At 36.3% G+C, this 22,850-nt stretch overlaps 2 protein-coding genes across 8 annotated transcripts in view; one reads left to right on the plus strand and one right to left on the minus strand.

Annotated features, from left to right (window-relative positions):
* LOC107692375 (adenylate kinase 4, mitochondrial-like) overlaps nt 1-5,810 on the minus strand; it is a 7,695-nt gene extending 1,885 nt beyond the window's left edge. The window contains exons 1-5 of one of the 5 annotated variants that reach the window (XM_016491406.1): nt 5,671-5,810; nt 5,533-5,583; nt 5,297-5,455; nt 4,094-4,213; nt 3,142-3,314 (exon numbers count right to left, since the gene is read on the minus strand). In XM_016491406.1, coding sequence (XP_016346892.1) covers nt 3,142-3,314; nt 4,094-4,213; nt 5,297-5,438 — 435 coding nt within the window. In that variant the 5' untranslated portion in view covers nt 5,439-5,455; nt 5,533-5,583; nt 5,671-5,810. Of the gene's footprint in view, nt 1-3,141; nt 3,315-4,093; nt 4,214-5,296; nt 5,456-5,532; nt 5,584-5,666 lie in introns of all 5 variants that reach the window. The other 4 variants (XM_016491405.1, XM_016491404.1, XM_016491403.1 and 1 more) reach the window with 4 other exon arrangements.
* Nucleotides 5,811-11,406: 5,596 nt separating this feature from the next.
* The window catches only part of LOC107692376 (tyrosine-protein kinase JAK1), a 38,438-nt gene continuing 26,994 nt past the window's right edge, over nt 11,407-22,850 (plus strand). Inside the window, exons 1-2 of one of the 3 annotated variants that reach the window (XM_016491407.1) lie at nt 11,407-11,510; nt 20,059-20,264. In XM_016491407.1, coding sequence (XP_016346893.1) covers nt 11,485-11,510; nt 20,059-20,264 — 232 coding nt within the window. In that variant the 5' untranslated portion in view covers nt 11,407-11,484. The other 2 variants (XM_016491408.1, XM_016491409.1) reach the window with 2 other exon arrangements.

Below are 22,850 nucleotides of genomic sequence, written 5' to 3' on the forward strand. Positions count from 1 at the left end.
TAAAAAAAAAAATAATAAAAATAAAAAAAAATATATATATATATATATTTTTTATTTTATTTTTTTTTACTTCAGTAGGATGCAGTGAAAGGAATAGTTCCTCCAAAACTGAAAATCTGCTGAACTCACCCTCAGGCCATCCATAATGTAGATGAGTTTGCTTCTTCATCAGAACAGATTTGGAGAAATCTAGCATTACATACTTGCTCACCAATGGATCCTCTGCATTGAGATTTCACTGTATTTCACTCTTTCAGACTGAGGGCTCAAACAGTTTATAAAAACATCACAACAACCCACAAGTAATCCACTCAACTGCAGTGCATGTTTGTAAGAAACAAGTCTATTAAAATTACAGTTAATTTAACTTTAAACCGTTGCTTCTGGCCAAAATACCAGTCCATAATCCATAATAACGCTTCCTCTTGTAAAAAAAAATCATCCCTGTTGTCTTCTCACCCACATATTTATTTAGAACGCTTTCTTAAAGGTGCTTGATCTGTGCATATTTCTCTCCTGATTCAGAGATGACTTAAGCAAAATTATGGATGGTGTACTCATATTTTTATTTTAGCCCCGAAGCAATGGAGGTTAAAAACACCTTAATGATGTATTTGTTTATTACACACATGCAGCCTTTCGCTTCAATGGACGTTAATTGATGGACTGGAGACGTGGATAACTTGTGAATTATTGTGATGTTTTTATCAGCTGTTTGAACTCTCTTTCCAACAGTACCCATTCACTGCAGAGAATTCATTGCTGAGCAAGTGATGTAATTTCTCCAAATCTTTTCCCATGAAGAAACTCACCTTAGTTGGCCTGAGGTTAGCAAATTTTTGGGTCAACTATTCCTTTAAGTGCTCATGAAAGAGATGATACAGCTAGCAGTGTAATAGCTAGAAAACTTTCACAAGGTTTTTGTGAAAAATAAACCCGTACAACAGGTGTGTACCAAGTCACACTCCTAGAGGGCCAGAGTTTAGATCCAACCTTAATTTCAAAGACATTTATTAGCTGGTTCAGGGGTCTTTAACGCTGGAACTAAACTCTGCAAGAAGGTAGATGAATTTTATTAGGGTAGTGTCATTCAAAATGGAAAATTTTAATTCTACTACACAGAAGCATTTAGTGTTTTCCATTTCAAGAAAATTAAGTTTCAGTCTCACTATGTTACTACACTACACATATGTGTCTCAATCTACTGCCTAGTTCAGTGGTAAGTACACTGCCTAGTTAGTCATCCAGACTAACAAAAATTGTGACTAAAAATGGTAACATCTAAATTAACGGGTTTTATTCCAGTTAAAAGTATTATTTAATATTGGTAAATCAACCAAAATACATTAATTTATACAAACAAAACTATTTTTATGAGTCAAATCAGGTAGAAATAGCTCTTTAAAGTAACAGTTGCAGGTTACCTTGGTATCCAGTGTATTTCTGATTCATCATTCATCATTATTCCTTCATAACCTACTAACCTTTAGTTATTTTAAAGTTGCTACATACCCAGTTATCAAAAATATGTTCTAAGATTGTTTTGCTAACATTGTTTTAATTTCTCTAAATGTTTAAAAAAAGTTTTTTCTTGGTTATATGAACATTAAAGGGTTAGTTCACCCCAAAATGAAAATTCTGTCATTAATTACTCACCCTCATGTCGTTCAAAACCCGTAAGACCTTCGTTCATCTTCGGAACACAAATTAAGATATTTTTGATGGAATCTGAGAGCTCTCTGACCCTCCATAGACAGCAACGCAACTGAAATGTTCCCAGAAAGAAACGTAGCAAGGACATCGGTAAAACAGTCCATGTGTCATCAGTGGCTCAACTTCAATTTTGCGAAGCTACGAGAATACTTTGTGCGCAAAGAAAACAAAAATAACATAATTTAACGATTCTTCTCCCCTGAGTTACGTCTTCTGCCATTTTGGAGAGTACCCAAGAACGTAATCGGCGATGTTTACGTTAGGGGTGAAAGTGCGCGCATGAACGTAATCGGCATAATCAACGTTGTTTACACTTAGGGTAAAGCGTGCGTATGCGTTGTGATACTCTCCAAAATGGCGGAAGACAGTAACTCGGGGGAGAAGAATTGTTGAATAAAGTCATTATTTTTGTTTTCTTTGCACACAAAAAGATGGAATCTGAGAGCTCTCTGACCCTCCATAGACAGCAACGCAACTGAAATGTTCCCAGAAAGAAACGTAGCAAGGACATCGGTAAAACAGTCCATGTGTCATCAGTGGCTCAACTTCAATTTTGCGAAGCTACGAGAATACTTTGTGCGCAAAGAAAACAAAAATAACATAATTTAACGATTCTTCTCCCCTGAGTTACGTCTTCTGCCATTTTGGAGAGTACCCAAGAACGTAATCGGCGATGTTTACGTTAGGGGTGAAAGTGCGCGCATGAACGTAATCGGCATAATCAACGTTGTTTACACTTAGGGTAAAGCGTGCGTATGCGTTGTGATACTCTCCAAAATGGCGGAAGACAGTAACTCGGGGGAGAAGAATTGTTGAATAAAGTCATCATTTTTGTTTTCTTTGCGCACAAAAAGTATTCTCGTAGCTTCGCAAAATTGAAGTTGAGCCACTGATGACACATGGACTGTTTTACCGATGTCCTTGCTACGTTTCTTTCTGGGAACATTTCAGTTGCGTTGCTGTCTATGGAGGGTCAGAGAGCTCTCAGATTCCATCAAAAATATCTAAATTTGTGTTCCAAAGATGAACGGAGATCTTACGGGTTTGGAACGACATGAGGGTGAGTAATTAATGACAGAATTTTCATTTTGGGGTGAACTAACCCTTTAAGGGAACATTCCATTTTATCATTCTGCAAACATTATGGGAAAGTTACTTTTGAAAGGTCTCTGAATATTCTGAAACAAAAAAAGAATGTCACTTAAACATCCAACTAAAACGTTTCCGGAAAAAAACTTTCCATTAACAATGTATAAATAACATTTTTGTGCTAACATTTTGAAAACATTACTAAAAAACAGATAACTCTGAACAAACATTCTGTTAACATTACTGAAAGAACGTTTTGTAACCTTGAGAGAACCTTGCCAGAACATTAGCCAAAGTTCTGAGAATGTTCTCTGTTAGCTGAAAGACTAAAATGTTCACCTGGACGTGGGGAGGATTAAAGCACATATTGTACACTCTGCCGCTGGGTGGATGTATCCATCGATGTTGCAGCCTTTCCTTCAGTGTTTCCAGAGGGATGTTGAGGTTGATGGCAACATCCAGATCACAGGCACTGTTCAGGGCTTCAGCCTGAGCTAGTGTTCGAGGGAAACCTGGAGGATAAGTGCACAAAATGACTTCTAATACTTGAAAAAAGGCCGAAATGTGCATGTGTACACCTGAATTATTCACATGAGTGATTACATTTATTTTCTTATTTGATTATTACATTTTACGATATCAGCTGAAAGTTATAAATACTATTTTGAAACGTCACTTATGTTGCAATGTGTAGTTTCGTAACTAAGCATAAATGTCAAGTGTTGCAATACTATATCCTTATTGGGTGTGGGGTATTATGGTGTTTTGTATCATTATAGAATTGCCAGTAGGGGCCCTGCTTTCCTATTTATGACTGAGTGTAGTTACTTCTTTGTTAGTTTACTTAAATATTAAGCTTTAGGATTAGCCTTTGCAGTTTCAGCTTTAATGTGTTTGGTCCTGCAGTAAAGGAACCCTAGTTTTACTCCATTTAGCAAGAATATTTAAACCTGGTTTGTAGGTCACGCTGCACATCTTTTCAGTCAATGTTTGACATCCTATCATTCTATATTGGGAGCTAGAGTCTTTGACTTTCTAAGATAGCAGTTGTTACATCTTGACTTTCTGGTCTCACAAATCAGTAATCAATTGATAAAACTGAAATAGGCAATAAAAAGCAGCATATTTTCAACGCTCCTAGCTTACTTCCTAAAATTACAGATTGTTTCGAGTTTCTGTTAAATGAAGAAATTAAAGTTTTGCTTCCCCTGAAGAGATTTACCTTAGTCCTAAACACATAAAAAAATATATAGCAAAAGGATCAATTACTAAATGGGATTTACCACCATACCATCCAACAACCAGCTGTATTTGGTCATCTCCTCCAATCTAGGCAGCAGAAGACGCGTCATGACATGGTCTGGCACAAGCAATCCTTTTTTTATATACGTCTTAGCTAGAACACCAGCCTCTGCAGAAAAGACAATGAATGGAACACATATCTTTCATACTAATCATCAAACTTATGGCTTTACACATATCGTTAATAAACTGTTTTCTATGATGTTTCTTCAAGAATGGAAGCAACTAAGATACTTTTATTTATGACCATACTTAAAATGCAAACATAAACTTAAACTGAGACAAATCAATTATTAATCATATGGTTTTAACCAGCAACTAGTGTTAATCATATAATAGATCGGAGCAGTCACATGAGAGACTTGAGACATTGATACCCAATAATTTCATTCCGAATTTTATCTACAAGCATACAAATAACAAAGTATGATAAAATTCCTAATGTCACCACACAAATTACAACATTTTACAATTAAAAACTAGCCTAAACATGGATGGGCTCATGGTTGGAACAACTATTGTGTATTTTTTCTTTGGTAGCTAAATCAGCTCTCAGCCTTCAAAGTTTTAAATGGACAAATATATTTAGTATAATGTGTGTTAATGCAAAAGGTTACTACCTTAATCATAATTATCTTTAAAAAGTTCGATTCTTTTCAACTTAAGGCTTTATACTAAAAGGATCTACCAGCCATCATAACTTTACTGAGCATTAATAAAAAGTCTACTCTAACTAATGTGTTTATTAGTAGGCTATACAATATTAGTATGAAAATTCGTCTGTCTTTATCTACATAAATGAATGCCAGCTGAAGTCTTAATAAGGGAGGCAGGTATGGCAACAGTGCAATAAAACAGAAATGTGGAGTGTCATCTTGCCAGCATGGCAACTTTTTAAGGCATTTACCTCACATGTACACAAACATCATGACGCCCGCGGGTGTACCAACCACATATTCCAGACTGGAAGGACCAAATGTTGAAGTTAAAGAATCGATAACCCGCTAATCTGAACATATAAACCGCAACAGTGGTTCCGCCCCTTCATATAGTCAACGCATCCCTTCTTTTTCACAGTAGCTGTCTCAAAACCCAGCAAGATGCCTATATATGTTGGCATCGACATGCTTGTTTCCAGAGATAACGAGCGTCCAGGAAAATCAAAGTTAGCAAATTTGTGAAAAGCACGTACCAGTTTTCGCTGCGATGTTTTCTCGTACAAAGTCTCCACTAGACAAATGTTTAAGGCCGAAACTGTGCGCGATCCTCTCGGATATGGTCCCCTTCCCTGAGCCTGGTGGACCCATGATTACAGCCCGGAATAATTTGGACATTTCCGCACTGAACTACCCTGTTTAAAATAATACGAGTTCAGCATTACAAGTGAAATCATGCAACTCGTGCACTTATTTAACGCGTTTGCATTACAATTCACAATTCTGTCGAAGCAGCTCTTCAGTGCAGAATGAGGGTGGGGGCCTGTACCATCGAATAAAGCCACAAATTCATACACAAAGTCACGACTTTAAAAGGTATAGGTCAAAAACACCAAACAAACTTACCCACCCAACAGAATACGTTACTGTACTATTAAACTGTTATTTCCACGGTGAAGACAGAGCCCGTGGTCACTGTTCATTAAAACTGGACAGCCTTTCGCTGACGCGCCGCCTACTGCTCTTTATGTAGATGTGAGCGTCCCCTCTCTGCAAATGAATGGAGCAGAAACATAAACGCCCTATTTTAAAACGCCTCTGGTACTGCATCGCACTGAAAAATATGCCCAAGCTAAACCGCATAGGAGTCTGGTCGTTGTAGTATTAAGTTGTTTCAGTAGTATTGGTAAAAAAAAAAAAAACAGTTATTGAAATGTAAGCAATTGTGATAAATGTATTAATATGTAAATTTTCAATTAGTTAAGTGATAAATAATGACAGCTTCACTGTTATGCCAAAGGACATCGGAGCGTTCTCAACGGCTCTGGGAGCGGTGCAATGTTGCTATGGTTACGTTACCTCAGGCGAACCCGATTTCTGTTTGTGATCGTCTGTGTACTTACCGCAAGTTAAAAACATTAGGTTTGTTGAAATGTGTCCAACTGTCAGGTTCCTAATATGGTTATTTGGAGAGTCAGAGGCACTGATGATTATTTTGCAAGATGATCTTTCCAGAAGAAAATTACAAACTTAGGTAGGCTACTATACGCACAATTCGCGTTTATTGATACTGATTACACGTTTCTGTGCCATTTTATTCCAAAGAGAAATGCATTTTAAATGTCCGGATGATGCACTTATTTAAATTAAAAGGTTAAATAGTAAAAAAAAAAGTTAAATCTCAACTGTTGCAGCTTTCCTTAAAGGAGGGGTAGGGTTAATCATACTCCGATGTTGTATAACAAAATAACCTTATAAATTTAATACACTAGAGTGCGTCCGTAGTGTGCATACATCATTTGGGACACAGGACACAGCTACTGTTATTCTCTCCACATGCAACAAACTGCGTCAACACTTTGGTAAAACTGGTGTGATATTGCCCCCTGTCTGATTTAGGACAATATACACTTGTTGACTGTGATGTAACGTTAGCTGAAAAAATTCCGCAGATGCCACAGCACTGTTTACTTTAGTTTTCAAAAATGGGCCACGGACTGATATCAAGCCATAGCGCAAACTGCCAAATAGGGCTGCAAAATCATAAAATCATATATAACTGTATTAAAATTAAAAAATTTCTTAAGTACTAAAACACACAAAAAAACTTTGATGTAAAATGACATTTCATATTTTAATTTGTCTCCTCAACAACAGTTGTTTTTATTGAATAATATACAGTTCTGACTTCTGGAATCACAGCATTAGTCGGTTAATTATTTTATCCATTGACTTGATTCTGTCAATAAACAAAGTTTAAAAAATAGGCTGTTTTGTCATCGTTACATCAAAAATGCCACAGGAAATATTTTACGTAGGTGGCCTTGGAGACAAAAAAGGGTAAAAACCACTGAAATAGTCCGCTATTATCCCATGTCAAACATTTATTTCCGAGGTGCCTTACGGTGGCGTCAGAACATAAGAGATATTAAACGCAGTTCACTTCGGGTATGCAATGTAAAAATCAGTCGACTGTTTAAACCTTCTATATGGCAGGAGTCATTCTGCACTAAGAAAGTGGTGAACTTTGAGCGTCAGGACCCGGAAGCGTGTTATTTTATTGTCACATGGCTTGAAGATTTCAATAACAACAAAAAATGGCGACAATCACTTTGTTCGCTGTAAGGCTTGCTGCGTCATTAAATATATTCACGTAAACAAGGGAGTTCAGCGTTGAAAATACAGGTAAGTACTTTTGCAGTCGGTAGAATAGTACATATGTCTAACTGTGATAGTGATATTATATTAGTTTTTATGTTAGAAGAATGTGGTGTTTGTTTTTGCCGTGAGAGGGGTGTGCGCGCGCGCTGTTGGGCGTTAGCGCGCATCAATATAGTACAATAAGACGAGTCGCAAGATATCCGACAATTTAACGAATCGATATATCAAGTAGAACAACTGATATATACACAGAATATTTACAGTACCTGCTGTGATATTATATGACATGATCATGTAATGCCGTTTCGTGTATTACCTTATGTATAATTGATTGTAGATACTGACCTCGTGACGTTCTAACGGGCTTTTTGCTCAAACACGTCTTGTATTCATGTATAGTTTATACATTATATTGCTGGAATGTTCCTAACATAAATTATTTTATTTAAAACTGCACTTTTATCAAACAACAACATTTTTCTATGAGAAGTCGCAACACACTATAACAGCTAATATATTCCCGTTTTAACCCATTGAAATGTTTTCTCTCCTTTTTTCCCCCGAAACAGCCGCTAGAGGAATGTTAGGCAGATGTTTTGTCATTATTTGGCAGGCGTTTCCACTGTCCTGAGATGGCAAACACGACGCGCTGATGGAGTTGTTTACAAGAAGAGATTCGCACGGAGGGCGGGGTTTGCGGGATGATGTGGGAGGAGCCAAGAGCTTGCCAAATACGAGAGCGAAGTATAGAAGGTGGAGTCAGAGTTACCAAAACAAGTCCGTCGTCACAGGGGTGGTGTGTATGAATAATTAAAGCTCAAAACGAAGGTATTGAATCTCCTGCTGTCAGATTGACAGCGGAGTTGACATCTAATGTAGTGTATCATATGAAAATATGGCATAAAGTCCAATCATGATATTATAATCTCTACTTAGTATAAGTTATGTTTAATAATAAAAAATCTTTAATGATTGCATATACTCATTCCTATAATATACACAGATGGAAATGTCAGATTTATTTAGCCTATATTATATGTTAACTGTTATATTTTGAAAACAGTAAACATCACATATTGATCTGATATTTATGAAAGTGATAGTTGTTATGCCAGAATGAACATGGACAAGAAGATGTGTGAAGAACTACCGCCCTGGCTCTGCTTGATGTGACAGGCTGCCCTGGTTCAGTTATCACAGTGCTGATGCTGTCCATCTTAAAGGTACAGTACTGTGATAACTGAAGGATGGCTGCCATCTTGACATCTAGCCTCACAAAAAGATGTTTATTAACAGGTGAGATAGAGGGAGAAATAAAAAAACAAAACAAGAAAACAAACATCACAATAAAGTTAAATACAGAGAAATCTCTGCTGAATCCTGTTTTAATAATAAACTGTCAAACTGTTGGTTGCTTTCTAATTTTATATATGAGATGATGCACATTATGGTTGCTTGTCATCAGTGTAATGTTAAATTATCCTCCTAGGATCTAGCAAAACGTTTTTGACATTTATTTTGACATTATGTTGTTGTTTTGGGAAATAAAAAATCATATCAAATATTACTCACTTTTCACTCATGTTTTTCCTGTAGACATGACTATAAAGAAGACAACATTTCAGTTTGCATTTCATTTAATGTTTTCTGCAGTTTCTTTTTTTAATGTGTCCTCTGTAACATTTAATTTAATAATTTCTTTTAAGTTTATGAAGGATTTTTTTATTATTTATGCTTTGTATTTTATGCACACTACTAAATGAATTATCTTTTTTTCAGAATTTTGGCACAGAAATATCCTTTTCAAATAGACACTTGTAATCAAACTGCACAGACTTTAGTTTCTATGTTTTTCAAAGACAACAGAATGTATATAAGTTATACGACATTGGTACACCCTTATTTATTATGCAAATTTGTGTAAATATTAGCAGAAATGGGAATTCCCATCCTTTTACATATATTAACATTCGTTTTAGGGCAACTTACTACAAAAAAGATGTTTACTTACATGCAACAATTTGAAAACCAAACAAATAGAAGTTTTAAAAAATAATACCTGCTTTTCTGTTTCCATAAAATTGTGCTGATTTGTGATGTCAGACATTTAAAAGCCATGAAGAGAAAGATGTCATGGCCAAACCCCAAAACATTTGGAATCTCTGAAAAGCCTAATATGTCAATTAAAATGGGCATGTACAGCATGTTTTTTTTCTTTTTTTTTTCTCCAGAAATCCATTAAAACCAATGGTTTCTGCAAAGAAAGAAATTGAATTTCTCAGTTCTAGGAGGTTAATATATTGAATATCATTGTGTATAATATCAAAGCATATATGATGTATAAATTATAATAGAGTTACTGAAAACATTTTATTGTGTTCATACCATTTGGACGCACACCATGAAGATTTAAAATATAGTATGATAAGTGTTTTCTGCCCTTTTTGTTTTATATTATTACAGAAATTTCCCCATGCTGTAAGTAAAGTAGACCCAGGCAAAATCCTCTGTCACTTGCCCCTTGTTTCATCAGCCCTTTTAACTCTTGAGTCATCTGAACATTTTTAGAGTCATACAGTAAGGTGAGTAAGTGGTTTCTGTAATGTTGTGATACATGAAAATGCAGTTATAAAAATAACTTGGAAAAAAAGTTTCAGAAAGAAAAAAAAACTTTTCTCGTCTGAAGAGCTGGGTCATTCTCAATTTGATGTTTACATGTTTTTAGGAAATCCTCTTATCTAAATATTTACTGAATTTCTGTCTGTCTTCAGATGAAAAACGCATTATAGCTTTTAGATGAGTGCTTATGGCAGTATTGCACGTAGACTCATCACGGACCAATTATAGCCTATGACTCATCCAACGATAGGAGTTTCCAACTGGACCTTTCCCCCCAGTGTTTGTTTAAATATAATTGTCAACATATCTCAACGCATATTTGACATAAATATGTAATGTTGCAAATCATTCTGACATGATGTCTGACATATGGAAATGTTGATAATGTATAGAAAAAAATGTATTTAATAGTAGCATTTGAACTGATAATTTTACTCTTAAAACCCATAAAACTCCAATACACACAGTCTAATATTGTTTCATATATCTACGCGAACTTCTGTTGAACATATTGATCTGCCACATTCTCCCAATATGCTCTGCAGTGCAGCCCACAGTTTCTGGCAACTCATATGATGCTGAGGACGGGAAGTCCCTCCCTTTCACGGCAGTCTTAAACCTCATGGTCTTAAAAGACCGTAATCAGAGAGGGCTTTGTGTTTTGCTGCTACCTATTTTAAAACACAAGACACTGTACCTGTAAAGCGGAAACAGCTGCTTCATTAAGTTAGGATTAGGACTTTATGGCCAAAAATAAACAACAGTAATGAAATGTAACAGTTCATTAATAATATTTTGTATTTACATTTTATGTCTGAAGTCTAAATTATTTATGAATATATTTATTATTTATGAATCTGAAAAACATTTTACAGTGTTGTAGTTACTGTTTATATAGGCTAGATAGCTGCAGTATCTAAGTGTTACTTTTAAATGAGAAGCATAATAATGGTTAGTTAGCAGTAATTATTTAATATATGAATCAATTATTAATGGTTGTTATAACAAGCCCTTCAAAGTGGCCACGTGACATACCATTCAATCGACATCGTTTCATCCAAATATCTTTTTAATGCTACATATTTAACGAAAGTTAAATCAGCGCTTAAGGATCTTCATGTATTATGATTATAATAATTTTCAAAACATTTGAATCATTGGAGGAAAAAAAAATAGGCTATGTATAAATTTGATATTTTGGGTAATTTATGGATTTATGTTTACATCACAGCAATACACTCTAAGCGAGAGTTTAATCGCATGCATAATAGTAATAAGTCTTAACCATATACAGAGGCAATGCTGTGCCGTATAGCCACAACAAAATATCCACTAGCTTACTCTGTGCTTTAAGGGTTAATGCCATTGGTACCGCATTTGATTGACAGCCGGATGAGCCAATAAGCGGCATGCGATAGACCTCGTCGTTACCCTATTTTCGGGAATGTGTTCGACGCTTGACAGGAAAAGGTTAGTTGATCATGAAGACTGAAGCACGGTTTGTACCACTGTGAAGTGAAGTTTGTTTTGAAAATAAATCTCGTGGAATAAACCTTATATTGTCGGAGATTATTTTGGAGTTAAATAACGACCGCTTTACATCAACAAAATACCAAGAGGAAGTGTTAAAACGTTGTAATGATCGAAATTAAACGGAAGTAGCTTTGCCTGTCGAGGTAAGGACGAGGGCCGTAACTCTTTACATCCTGACTGTATGTTTGGGGGTCTGGTTGTATGTCTGTCTTTTCTGTTCTTTTCACGTGCTATGTTAATAAACATCAAGTTGTCAGACGCTTGTCGATCGAAGTGTTACTAACTAAGGAGTAACTAATCTCAGTAACGTTACATAGTGTATAATCGGTCATCTTTGAAATTAAATTGTAGATATAAGTGCCGTTAACTGCAAACTATTGATTGATTTTAATCTTAGTTTGACTGATGATAATGGATGCTTTAGAGGCTGCTTGATGGCTGTAAGATATTGAAAAGTTCCTTTTTTTTAAAGCACGCTAAGTTAGCTCCTAGTTAGACCTTCGCGATTTTTAAGTCTTAAGAAAAATCACTTATTTTTTTGTGTTATTGTTGCTAACTTGCAAAACATTGACATTTTTGAATGTCTTTGTCATGCGCTGACAGTGCTGTGTGACTGCAGTTTTGTCGATCGAAATTTGAACGCTTGTACACACAGTTATCACAAACTGTATATTTGCTGAACAAATGTGTTTGGGGTTATATATTTGATGTGCTTTGTAGAGATCGACCGATGCTGATTATTTTTATGCCCATAACTGATATGCAGAAGATTGCTTATTCTTGATTTTCACACAATAATAAATATAAACAAACAAACAATATACTAGAATTATAAACGAATAATGCGAATAAATGTTTTATTCATTTCAATATAAGTGTCATTATATTTATGCAAAGTAGTTTTCATATATTTTTTGGGCAATGTATTGAAAAACGTGATAATATGGATGGTGTTTAAAAGCTGTTAACTAATTAAGTGTGAGTGATTGAAACTGTAAAAAAATATATATGGGTCTGTATCTACAGCTGAGCTATTGAATTGTAGTTGTCTCGACTTTACATTTTGGATGATTTCAAAGAGAAACATGTAAAATTCCCTTTTTTTTTAAATACCTCAAGTAAACATTTCTAAGTAAAAGAGGGACCACAACAATACAATGCTTTTAGTTGAGTACTGTTTGATTATGTCATCCGGACAATTTGATACTGGTAGACTGATCCAATATGGACAAAAGTGACTCTGTGGGAGATATTCCGTTCCTGTAGAGGTTTTAGTGGGGAATCCCTTTTAAATAACAGTACTAACCTATCTCTCACTCAAAAAGAGGAATAAAAGTTATGTTCCCCACCCCATATCAAAAGATTTAGTCATTTTTTATAATTTGCTAAAATGGTCAAAATTGAGACATTTCATTCCCATAGAGCCTGTACTGGACTGGTAGGAAATCCCAGTTAAATTATAGTGCTACTAACTAGGGCTGCACGATAAATCGAAATGGAATCGAGATCGCGATTCGACAGAAGCTGCGATTGTCATGCGTATCTTTCAGTGAAGCACGGTTCTGTGATCGGCAGTAAATCTCCATCCGAAGGCCAGAGGGTGCTCTCGTGCTGAAACTCCAAATACGCCTCGCAGAAGAAACCCAGAAAATGCCTATCGCTGCAGCTGAATAAACAGAAGATTCAACTACTTTCATTGATTCAACGTGACTAATAAACACACGACTACAGCAATATACGGTTTATCGGAGTTCTTATTATTATAATTTTCATTAAAATAAAGTATATTTATAATGCAATGCCTTTATCACTGCTTAAATACTATGAAATATGTTGCGTGCCTTATTCTGTGTAAGAAGCCACATCATCTCACAGAAGGATTTATTTCAAACACTCGACTGACGTTATGAAGTGAGTTTGGAGTAAAAATATGTTATTAAATGTGGTATTTTCACATGCTTTCAGATGGAGCAGCATTTACTTCACAGAGCCGTAGTTCACTGAGAAGCTATGCAAACAGCTGTCGATTATCGCAAACGATTTCTTCGATTTCATAATCGCGCAATAAAATCGTCTGCGATTTTTTTTTTTCTTTTTTTTTTCCGTAACTTGTCAGTGAACTACGGCTATGTGTAGTAAATTCTGCTCCATCTGAAAGCACGTGATGATGATTTACTGCTGATTACAGAACCAGCATTACTATCAAAATGCGCATGACAATCGCATTCGATTAATCGTGCAGCCCTACTACTAACCACTTTAAAAATGACTTATTTCATAATGTCATCCCTTAAGATTTTATGTCAGCTTCATATTAATTATTTGATAAAACCTTGTCAAAAGACATTCATTTTAACTAGAGTATTGATCACTTTGAAGCTCTCATCCTGATGTTGGTTAAATAGTCTTGACATGAGCCTCTTTAGGATATAACTGGTGTCTGTACAGAACTGGCAAAAGAAAAGAAAAAAACAATGTGAAAGCAGATTGCGAAGTGAAGTGGGTTTAGTCATATTATTGAACTGAGGGCAGAGAGAAGTGGCGAGATCTAACCAGATCTAACCTTTGCTGAACATTGCGAGTGAAGTTTCCCTTTAGAATAGAACATGTTGTACAGTATGGTGTTCTGAAACGGGTCATGTTACTGTGGACTAATGAGGCCTTCATGACAAGAGCAACTACTAAATATTTTAAAATATGCCACATAAGGTATTTAAGCTGCCAGAGGCAGTTTTCAGCAAAGAATATGACAGCCAAATCATATTATGCCTCCATATGTGTCAAAACATAACATAAAGAGACTTGGCTCTTGTTATAGCAAGCTGCAGAATAAAATTTTAATGAGTTTTTATTTGAAATATAATATATGAAAAAAAAAATGTGTTGTGTGAAAAGAAATTAAATAAGTAATATAGACCTTGATGTTTCATCATCAGTTAATGGTCAAATAAGGTTCTTGTTGTTTACAGGTAACAATTGGGCTACTGTAAGACTGATATCAGAAATTTGATTGTCTACAGTTGTAGAAATTATTGATGTGTTTCATTAAATCATACTTGATATAATGGATGACATATTTGGGAACATTTAAGAAAAGTTTAACTGTTTAAAACTTTGAATGATCTTTCTGCTCAATTGGCAAAGGTAATTAATTATACAGAAAAATAACCCAAAAGCAGTGTGAATTTGATTGCATAAATGAAAAGACATTACAGATTATTACAGGATCAGGTAAAATAACATAATTAAAGACTAGAATATAATTGACCCATGTGATATACATACTATAAACTTTGTATTTACACACTATTGATATAGAATGATCTCCATGACAGAGGAAGCTGTACATGAAAACTAAACTTACCTCTGTTTTAGGTTAATCTGAAAAAGGTTTTTACTGTAGTATTAAGAGTCTGCAAACAGGATAAAACAGTTAAAGCAGGTTCCCACACACGCGTTTGATGTGCTCAAGCGGTCTACCAGCAGAGCAGGCGCAGGGTCTAAAGCAGCGGAGGAACAGTGTTAACAATGGCTTTATCAGAGAGCAGCACAGCACGTCAACACCTCAGGAAGTGAGGCCACTGTCAAGTATACAGAAGAATGACATTGTGAATCATACCGAAACAGGTGGAGACAGCTTGCAGGAGAATAGCAAACTTGAACGTTATCCCTGATGAATTAGGACTGTGTCTTAGAAATGAGAAAGCAAACGGGCATGATTCACAGGAATCTGAAAAGGAGAACTTCTTATAAAATGCAAGTGAAAAACATTAGAAAGGAAAAGGAACTGAATGGAAAGCTAGTTACCAACATCTGGAAAGCTTGCTAAGTTTGGCCATTTTACAGACTTGTTATATAATTTGAGATATCAGCCAAAACAAGGTTCTGCGTTAAGGCATAACTGCAGAGAGAAGAACATCAATCACTGATACTGACTGATGGATGCTTATTAAAACGCAAAACCTGGGTACAAATAAAGGAGGTACTTGACATTTCTAAAATTTTAATTGTAAAACTAAATGTTTATATAAGCTGTTTTATTTCCTATTCATTTTTTTAAATTAGGGTTTACGTTTTTTATTTGGTTATTTTTATTTATGAAGTATTGAAGTAGTTTTAAACTCTAATGTGTGAGGTTGTATTATTATGTAGCCTAATTATTAGTAATAAAATCAAAAAAGCAAATTTAAATAACAGTTTCAAATCACTCAGTACTAGGGGCTAGCTGATTTGGGACCAAATGATGGTTGATACATTTATATTTCTCATAAATTAAAATATTTTGGTGCAATACATTTTTTAAGCATTTTTAGATTTTTTTTAATCAAACGTCAATTTTACCAATTATGCCAATACTATGACAGTGTTGAATGATTTCAGTTGTTATATCACATACACATATTTGAAAGTTCTAATGACAAAAGAAAAAAAAATTCCTCTAATGCTCAAAGTAATGGGACACAAATTGGACATTATTATTGAAAATACTTTCTGCTCAGACTGTGAGGTGATGAATGTTGATTGCATTTGTGATCTCATTATACTAATTCTTCATAAAGCCAAACCAATTGTCTCAGTTTGTTCAGCTTCTTGAATTCGCTAAAGCCACTTTAAAGACAAAGGTGGTCATTAACTGGTTCCAATTAGATTTCTTTTTCAGCACAGTTTGTTTTTGCATTCATTTATTTCAGGAAAGTCCTCTGAATAAAGGCCTCCTGTAGTGAATCCATGCGTTTTTGTAAGAAAAATATCCATATTTCAAACGTAATAAACACTTCTCTCTCACTTCCGGTTTCTGTCATACACGGAAGCCGTTCCGGCGGATGACGTAGCACGTCGGCATTGCGTGATTAGTGACGAACGTGGAGAGAGAATAAAACAAAACGCCAGTCACGAATTAGAAGTACAAACCGAGGATTTACAAAGAAAAATGTCGGAGGATTTCGATATAAACCAAGAGGAGACTGGTTTTCCTTTGCTAAAGTAAGGAAACTTTACTTCATTTGCTCCTATAAACAAACTCGCGAGACTAGCATATCTCAGAGGCACGCGCGCTGTGCATACGTGCTGCATCATCCGCCGGAACGGCTTCCGCGTATGATAGATAACGGAAGTGAGAGAAAAGTGTTTATTACATTTGAAATATGGATATTTTTCTTACAAAATTGCATGGATTCACTACAGGAGGCCTTTATTCACAATCCCCTACACCTTTATTCACAACCTCATATACACCTAGGATGCCTCGAGGGTGAGTAAAACACAGTCTAATTTTCATTTTTGGGTGAACTAACCCTTTAACAGCTCTGAATCACTGTAAGGCTGGGGGTAGTTGTGGCTTAAAGGTTAGAGAGTCGGACTTGTAACCCAAAGGTCGCACTCGCAGGATCGAGTCTCGGTACTAGCAGGAATTGTAGGTGGGGGGAGTGAATATATAGCGCTCTCTTCCACCTTCAATACCACCACTGAGGTGAGACCCTTGAGCAACTGCTCCTCGGGCGACACAGCAAAAATGGCTGCCCATTGCTCTGGGTGTGTGTGTTCACTACTCACTGCTGTGTGTGCACTTGGATGGGTTAAATGCAGATCACAAATTCCAAGTATGGGTCACCATACTTAGCCACACGTCACTAAATATATCTGATTGTTTGGTTACAATCAACTCAGAAAAAGCAAAAAGCTTTTTTCCCTTTCCCCATGTTTGTCTCTTTTTCATCATTGTTGGTATACTGCTGTTACTCACTTGTGTGTGTCATCATCTGTTGTTGTCTACGGCCATTGTCTTCATCTGAGGTCAGCTGTTAGTGCACAAGTCCTGAAAAGTGAAGCCAAAATGTTTTGATCGCCGCCAGGTGGCTGGACCCATTATAGGTCATAAACCCCGCCCTCTCCATGTAATCTAATGGAACGTGGGACAAACTAAATAATCAAATTACATTTCAAATAATTTTTTCCCAAAGATGCTTTCCATCATTTTAGGTAGTTCTTATCATTCTGATGTATGTTCAAGTGTTCGTCTTTCTAATAAGTTTGCTTTTAGTTAGTTATTTGATGCTATAAAAACGGGATGTGGTGTCGTGATTGCGATCTTGCGATTGGGTCTGCGGGAGTTTGGGGTGGCACTACTGCACAGACTCATGCTCCAAATGAATCACTACTGTGCAGACTCTGGCTCCAAATGACATCATTTTCGCAAGATGACAGCGCCCATACTGAGATGTTTTGGCTTCACTTTTCTATAGTGGAAGGAATTGGAGACGCATCGTCCATCGTTTTTTTTTTACAGTCTATGGTTAGTCCCAAGATTTGAATTTAACACCCTCCAGTCCAGTTTTGTCAGTTACAATAATAATGACACTGCCTTTGTAAAATATCAGTAGTACAGAGTACTGGCTGACTGACAGATGGCTGCTTTCAAATGCTCACATACATACTTAAGCTACTACTCTGTGAAGAGCAGTTGAACATGTGTCTTGGTCAAAAGGCTCGTTTTAGTGAGCTGTTAATGTAACACAGTCAGTTATGGTTTAAGTGAATGTAAACAGGTAGATAAAATTGTATTTGTGTCAGAACTGTGCTTTTGGCCTTGCTGTGCGAATTCAACCTAATAGATCCTCTGCTTTCTATTTTGGAATAAATACTCACTGGTCTTAAAAAAACATTTTCATTAAAATGATAAAAATTTACAGTAAAGGCATTTATGATGTTACAAAATAAATGCTGTTATTTTGACCTTTCTATTCATCAAATAATTCTGTAAAGAAGTATCACTGTTTCCACAAAAGTATTAATAAGTACAACTGATTTCAACGTTGATAATAATAAGAATTTTTTGTTGAGAACAAATTCAGTATATTAGAATGACTCCCAAAGAATCATATGACACTGAGGACTGGATTAATGGCTGCTGAAAATTCAGCTTATAGGGAGCCAGTGCAGTGTTGACAGAACCAGGCTAATATGGTCGTACTTCCTGGTTCTAGTAAGAACTCTAGCTGCTGCATTTTGGACCAGCTGGAGTTTGTTTATTAAGTGTGCAGAGCAACCACCTAATAAAGCATTACAATAACATTTGTGCATTTGACATTGAGAGCATAGGTCGTAATTTAGATATATTTTGGAATGATATTTTTAATGATATTCTGGATCTATGACTTCTGGAAGCACCTCTTTTTGTAGCTTAGATGGTAAAGAATCTAACAACCAGGAATCTGTTGGTTTAGATGATTTAACAAGTTTATATAAATCTTCCTGTCCTGTAGCAGAAAATGAGTGGAATTGTTCTTCAGGGAATCTATAGTGCACTGTCTGATGCAATACTGTAGCTGATGGCTGCATGGTTATTTTATGTCTAATAGTACTGATCTTGGAAGTAAAGAAGTTCATAAAGTCATTACTGCTGTGCTGTTGGGAAATGTCTGTGCCTACTGCTGCTTTGTTTTGTTAATTTAGCCTCTGTATTAAGTAAATACCTGGGGTTGTGTTAGTTTTTTTCCAAAAGAGACAAAAAGTAAGCAGATCTAGAAGTTTTTAAGGATTTTCTGTATGTAGAAGTACTTTCCCTTCATGCAATATGAAATACCTCTAGTTTTGTTTTCTTCCAGCTGCGCTCCATTTTCCGGTCTGCTCTCTTTAGGGCGCAAGTGTGCTCGTTATACCACGGTGTCAGACTGTTTTCCTTAAAGGGAATCACGGCTTTGAGAGTCAAAAAAAACATACACAAACAAAACCAAATTAAACCCTGCGGCTCGTTACGATACATTGATGTGTAAAGACATGAAACGATCGGTCTGTGCAAGAAACTGAACAGTATTTATATCGTTTTTTTACCTCTGATTTAATGCAATGTCCGAACTGTCCTGAGCGCATCCTGAGCGCGTTCGCATCTTCTTCTTCAGCCGGCGCGTGACGCGTCTTCTTCTTCTTGCTTTACGGCGGATCGCAGACTTATAAGTGCATTACCGCCACCTATCTCTCAAATGGACCATTTAGTTCACTGACAAGCTACACAATTTCGCGTTCATTATCGCATGCGATTCATCTGCGATTATCAACGTGATATTGCGTAGCTTGTCAGTGAACTACGGCTCTGTGTAAATGCCGCTCCATCTGAAAGCACGTGATGGAGATGTACTACTTATCACGGAACTGGCTTTACTGACGAGATGCGCATGACAATCACATGCGATTTATCGTGCAGCCCTAGTATGTTCATGAGCATAATAGTTTTTGTTGTAGTATCGAAATTGGTATTGAAAATCATGAAATTTTTCTGAAATGATTAAAATATGAATAAGTATTATGAATATAATATAATGTCATAAAATATTATGACAACCCTATATTGACTGACTTACTGCTCAAACATCAGCGTGAAATTTTATTGTTCATTCATGTATGACCTACTGGAAATGGTATGTTATTTCACAAGCAGTAAACCCACAGTTCATCAATAAATCTCTGTTACACTCTGTTTATCCTGCAGTGTCTGGATGCCAGAACTAGCAGTCATGGAGCTGGGCAGGCAACTGTGTGGGAAGATGAAAAAACAGAGGAAGGCAGAGATGACTGTTCTGACTGTCATGAAAGGACTGGAAATCCACTTCTACCTACCTGACACACACCAGCTCGAGTACTTCAAAGACTGCCACACTGCGGAAGACCTGTGCGTGGAAGCTGCCAAGAGATGCCGTAAGTGTTTGGAGGGCCACCTATTTAGAGTGCTGAAGTATTGCACCCTCTAATGCATCTCTGAGGACATAGAGTGTGGTCATGATGGTCTGTTTTCTTAGCAGTGATGCATCATTCCATCGTAACTGTTTGGATAGGAATAGTTGTCAAAGCAAAGTATGAGCAGTGGTGGAAAGAGTTCTGAAAAAATATACTCAAGTAAAAGTACCATTACATTCCAAAAAAATGTAGTGGGAGTAGAGTAAAAAGTACTTGTCCAAAAAACTACTTTGAGTAAGTATAAAAGAGTAGCTAATTTAAAACTTAAGTACTCTTAAGTAGTGAGTAGTGAGTACTGAGCTGCGGATTCTACCCCCTTACATTAAACGCTGTACACTGCAATTTAAACATTTAGAAAATATTGTGCATACTGTAATTCACATTATCTTTAGTTGTTTGTCAGAAAGAATGAAGAATATCTATCATCAAGCAGTTTTAATTTTGACTGCCAACTCTTTAATATACATCAAAACAACACTGAAAAACTATTATGATGAAAAGTGATGAAAAGATGAAAGATTTATTCTCGGGACACTCATCACCATTTAAATTATAATGTTTGAAAATAGATTTAAAAACAGGTGTAAGGCCACTGAACCAGAGCATGCTAGTGTTGCACATAAAATATTAATGTTTAAAACAATGCAAATTATACAAAACCATTAGAAACTCATACGAGAGTTCATCACACACCATGAAATGGGTTAAAAAGAGAGATTAAAAGGGTCATATGATGCAATTTCAAATTTTCCTTTCTCTTTATTAAAGAGATATTCTTTATAAAAGTTAAGACTTGTTCACGCTAGGGGTTGAACGACTTCTGATTTTTTGAAGTCGACTTTAATGTGATGAAAGTCGAGACGAAGTCAACTAGTGGCTGATGACGTCATTAATGAACAAATAAGTCTGGAGCTGTGACAAACACCTTGTGGACAGCTAAGGCATATGACACAGTGCTGCCCACATGGCTGTTGCTCCTATAACAGCTTTTTTATCAGTTCTTTTGTCTTTGGGTCGTTTTATTCCCAAATGTTCACGCAAAGAAAGTAGGCCTAACTTTTATTCTCGCTGTAGTATTGTTGTTGCCGCGGCGCTGTGTGTTTCGTTGTGAAAGCGAAACTACTTTGTTTGGCCTTCCAAAAGAGGACGATATCCACGCCACATCAATTTGGTAACAGCGTCACCTGTTGGTCAAAAGTGATAAACCATTCATTAACCAATAATACTGAAATTTCTAAAAATGCTAATAACATTTCAATACATTGGCCTGTTGTAATGAAACTGTTCTCAAAATATTCCTTGGGTCATGCCAAGAACAGAGATTCGAATTATGCCATAGTCGATCGAACCAAAGACTATAGAATACCCTAGACGTGTCACTCGTATAGTTTCGAATGGGGAAAAATGCAAAGCTCAATATGGCCGCTCTATCGAACGAAGTCCTGCCTTCTGAGTAAAAGAGCCAATCGCTAATCAGTAAAGTCATCGTGTCACTGCAGCTGCCGTTAGAAGTCCCGGTTGCTATAGAAACAGTTAGCATTCGGAGACGTACACTTAGGACTGCGCATGCGCACTGGCTGATCTAGTCTGAAAAATATGCTTTTTTGACGCTATTTGGGTGAAAGAAACAACATTTATGAGACAGCTGTTGTCAGATTTCATTGGTGATTTCAAATCTGAAGTTTAATCTTAAGCTTGGTGAACAGTTTTGGAGAATTTGATGTTTCCCCATTCAAAGAGATAGGAGCTGCACTTGGATGCCCGAGAGGCATTTCAAAGATGGCCGCCGAGTGGCATGACTTGTCTTAAAGGGACTTTGGCCGTTCTCAAGCCCGCCCGCCGCCGCTCACGGTACACGGCATCGCAGTATAGTAAGGGGCGTAACATTTCCGTCACACGCTTGAAGTATTCAGCCAATCACAACGCACTGGATAGCTGGCCAATCAGCGTACACCTCGCTTTTCAGAACGATGAGCTTTGTAAAAATCGTTTCAGAAAGGCAGGGGCATAGAGGAGAAACAATAATGTACCGTATGTGGAAAATAATGTGTTTTTTTAACCTTAAACACATTGCATTACACCAACTACACAACATAATGTTCTTTTTAGCAACATCATATGACCCCTTTTAAAAAGAGCCACTTTCTCTCCAAAACGGTGCCAATTTTAGCGTTTTGCGATAAAGAAATGAGAATCATAAACATGATAATGTATGTTACAATTCAAATGTAAAAACACATTGTTCTAGAAGGGGGCATCATCCCCTACCTTTTACACAACTACAATTACTCAAATTGTTATGCTGATAATACAATTTGTTTTTGGATTGTTTAAAATGGATCAAACAAATAACTTTGTTTTTAACGAGCTGCGGTTTTATTATATCACGCGCTGACAGATATGCATTATAATAATGCCACGGCCACGGGTCATCATTAAGGTGCATACTGAATCTGGTCCTCCAATGTCAGTACATTATTCAATTCAATTCAATTCAAGTTTATTTGTACAGCGCTTTTCACGATACAAATCATTGCAAAGCAACTT

This window comes from Sinocyclocheilus anshuiensis, unplaced genomic scaffold, assembly GCF_001515605.1.
Source record: "Sinocyclocheilus anshuiensis isolate Anshui unplaced genomic scaffold, SAMN03320099.WGS_v1.1 scaffold70, whole genome shotgun sequence".
Taxonomy (NCBI): Eukaryota; Metazoa; Chordata; class Actinopteri; order Cypriniformes; family Cyprinidae; genus Sinocyclocheilus; species Sinocyclocheilus anshuiensis.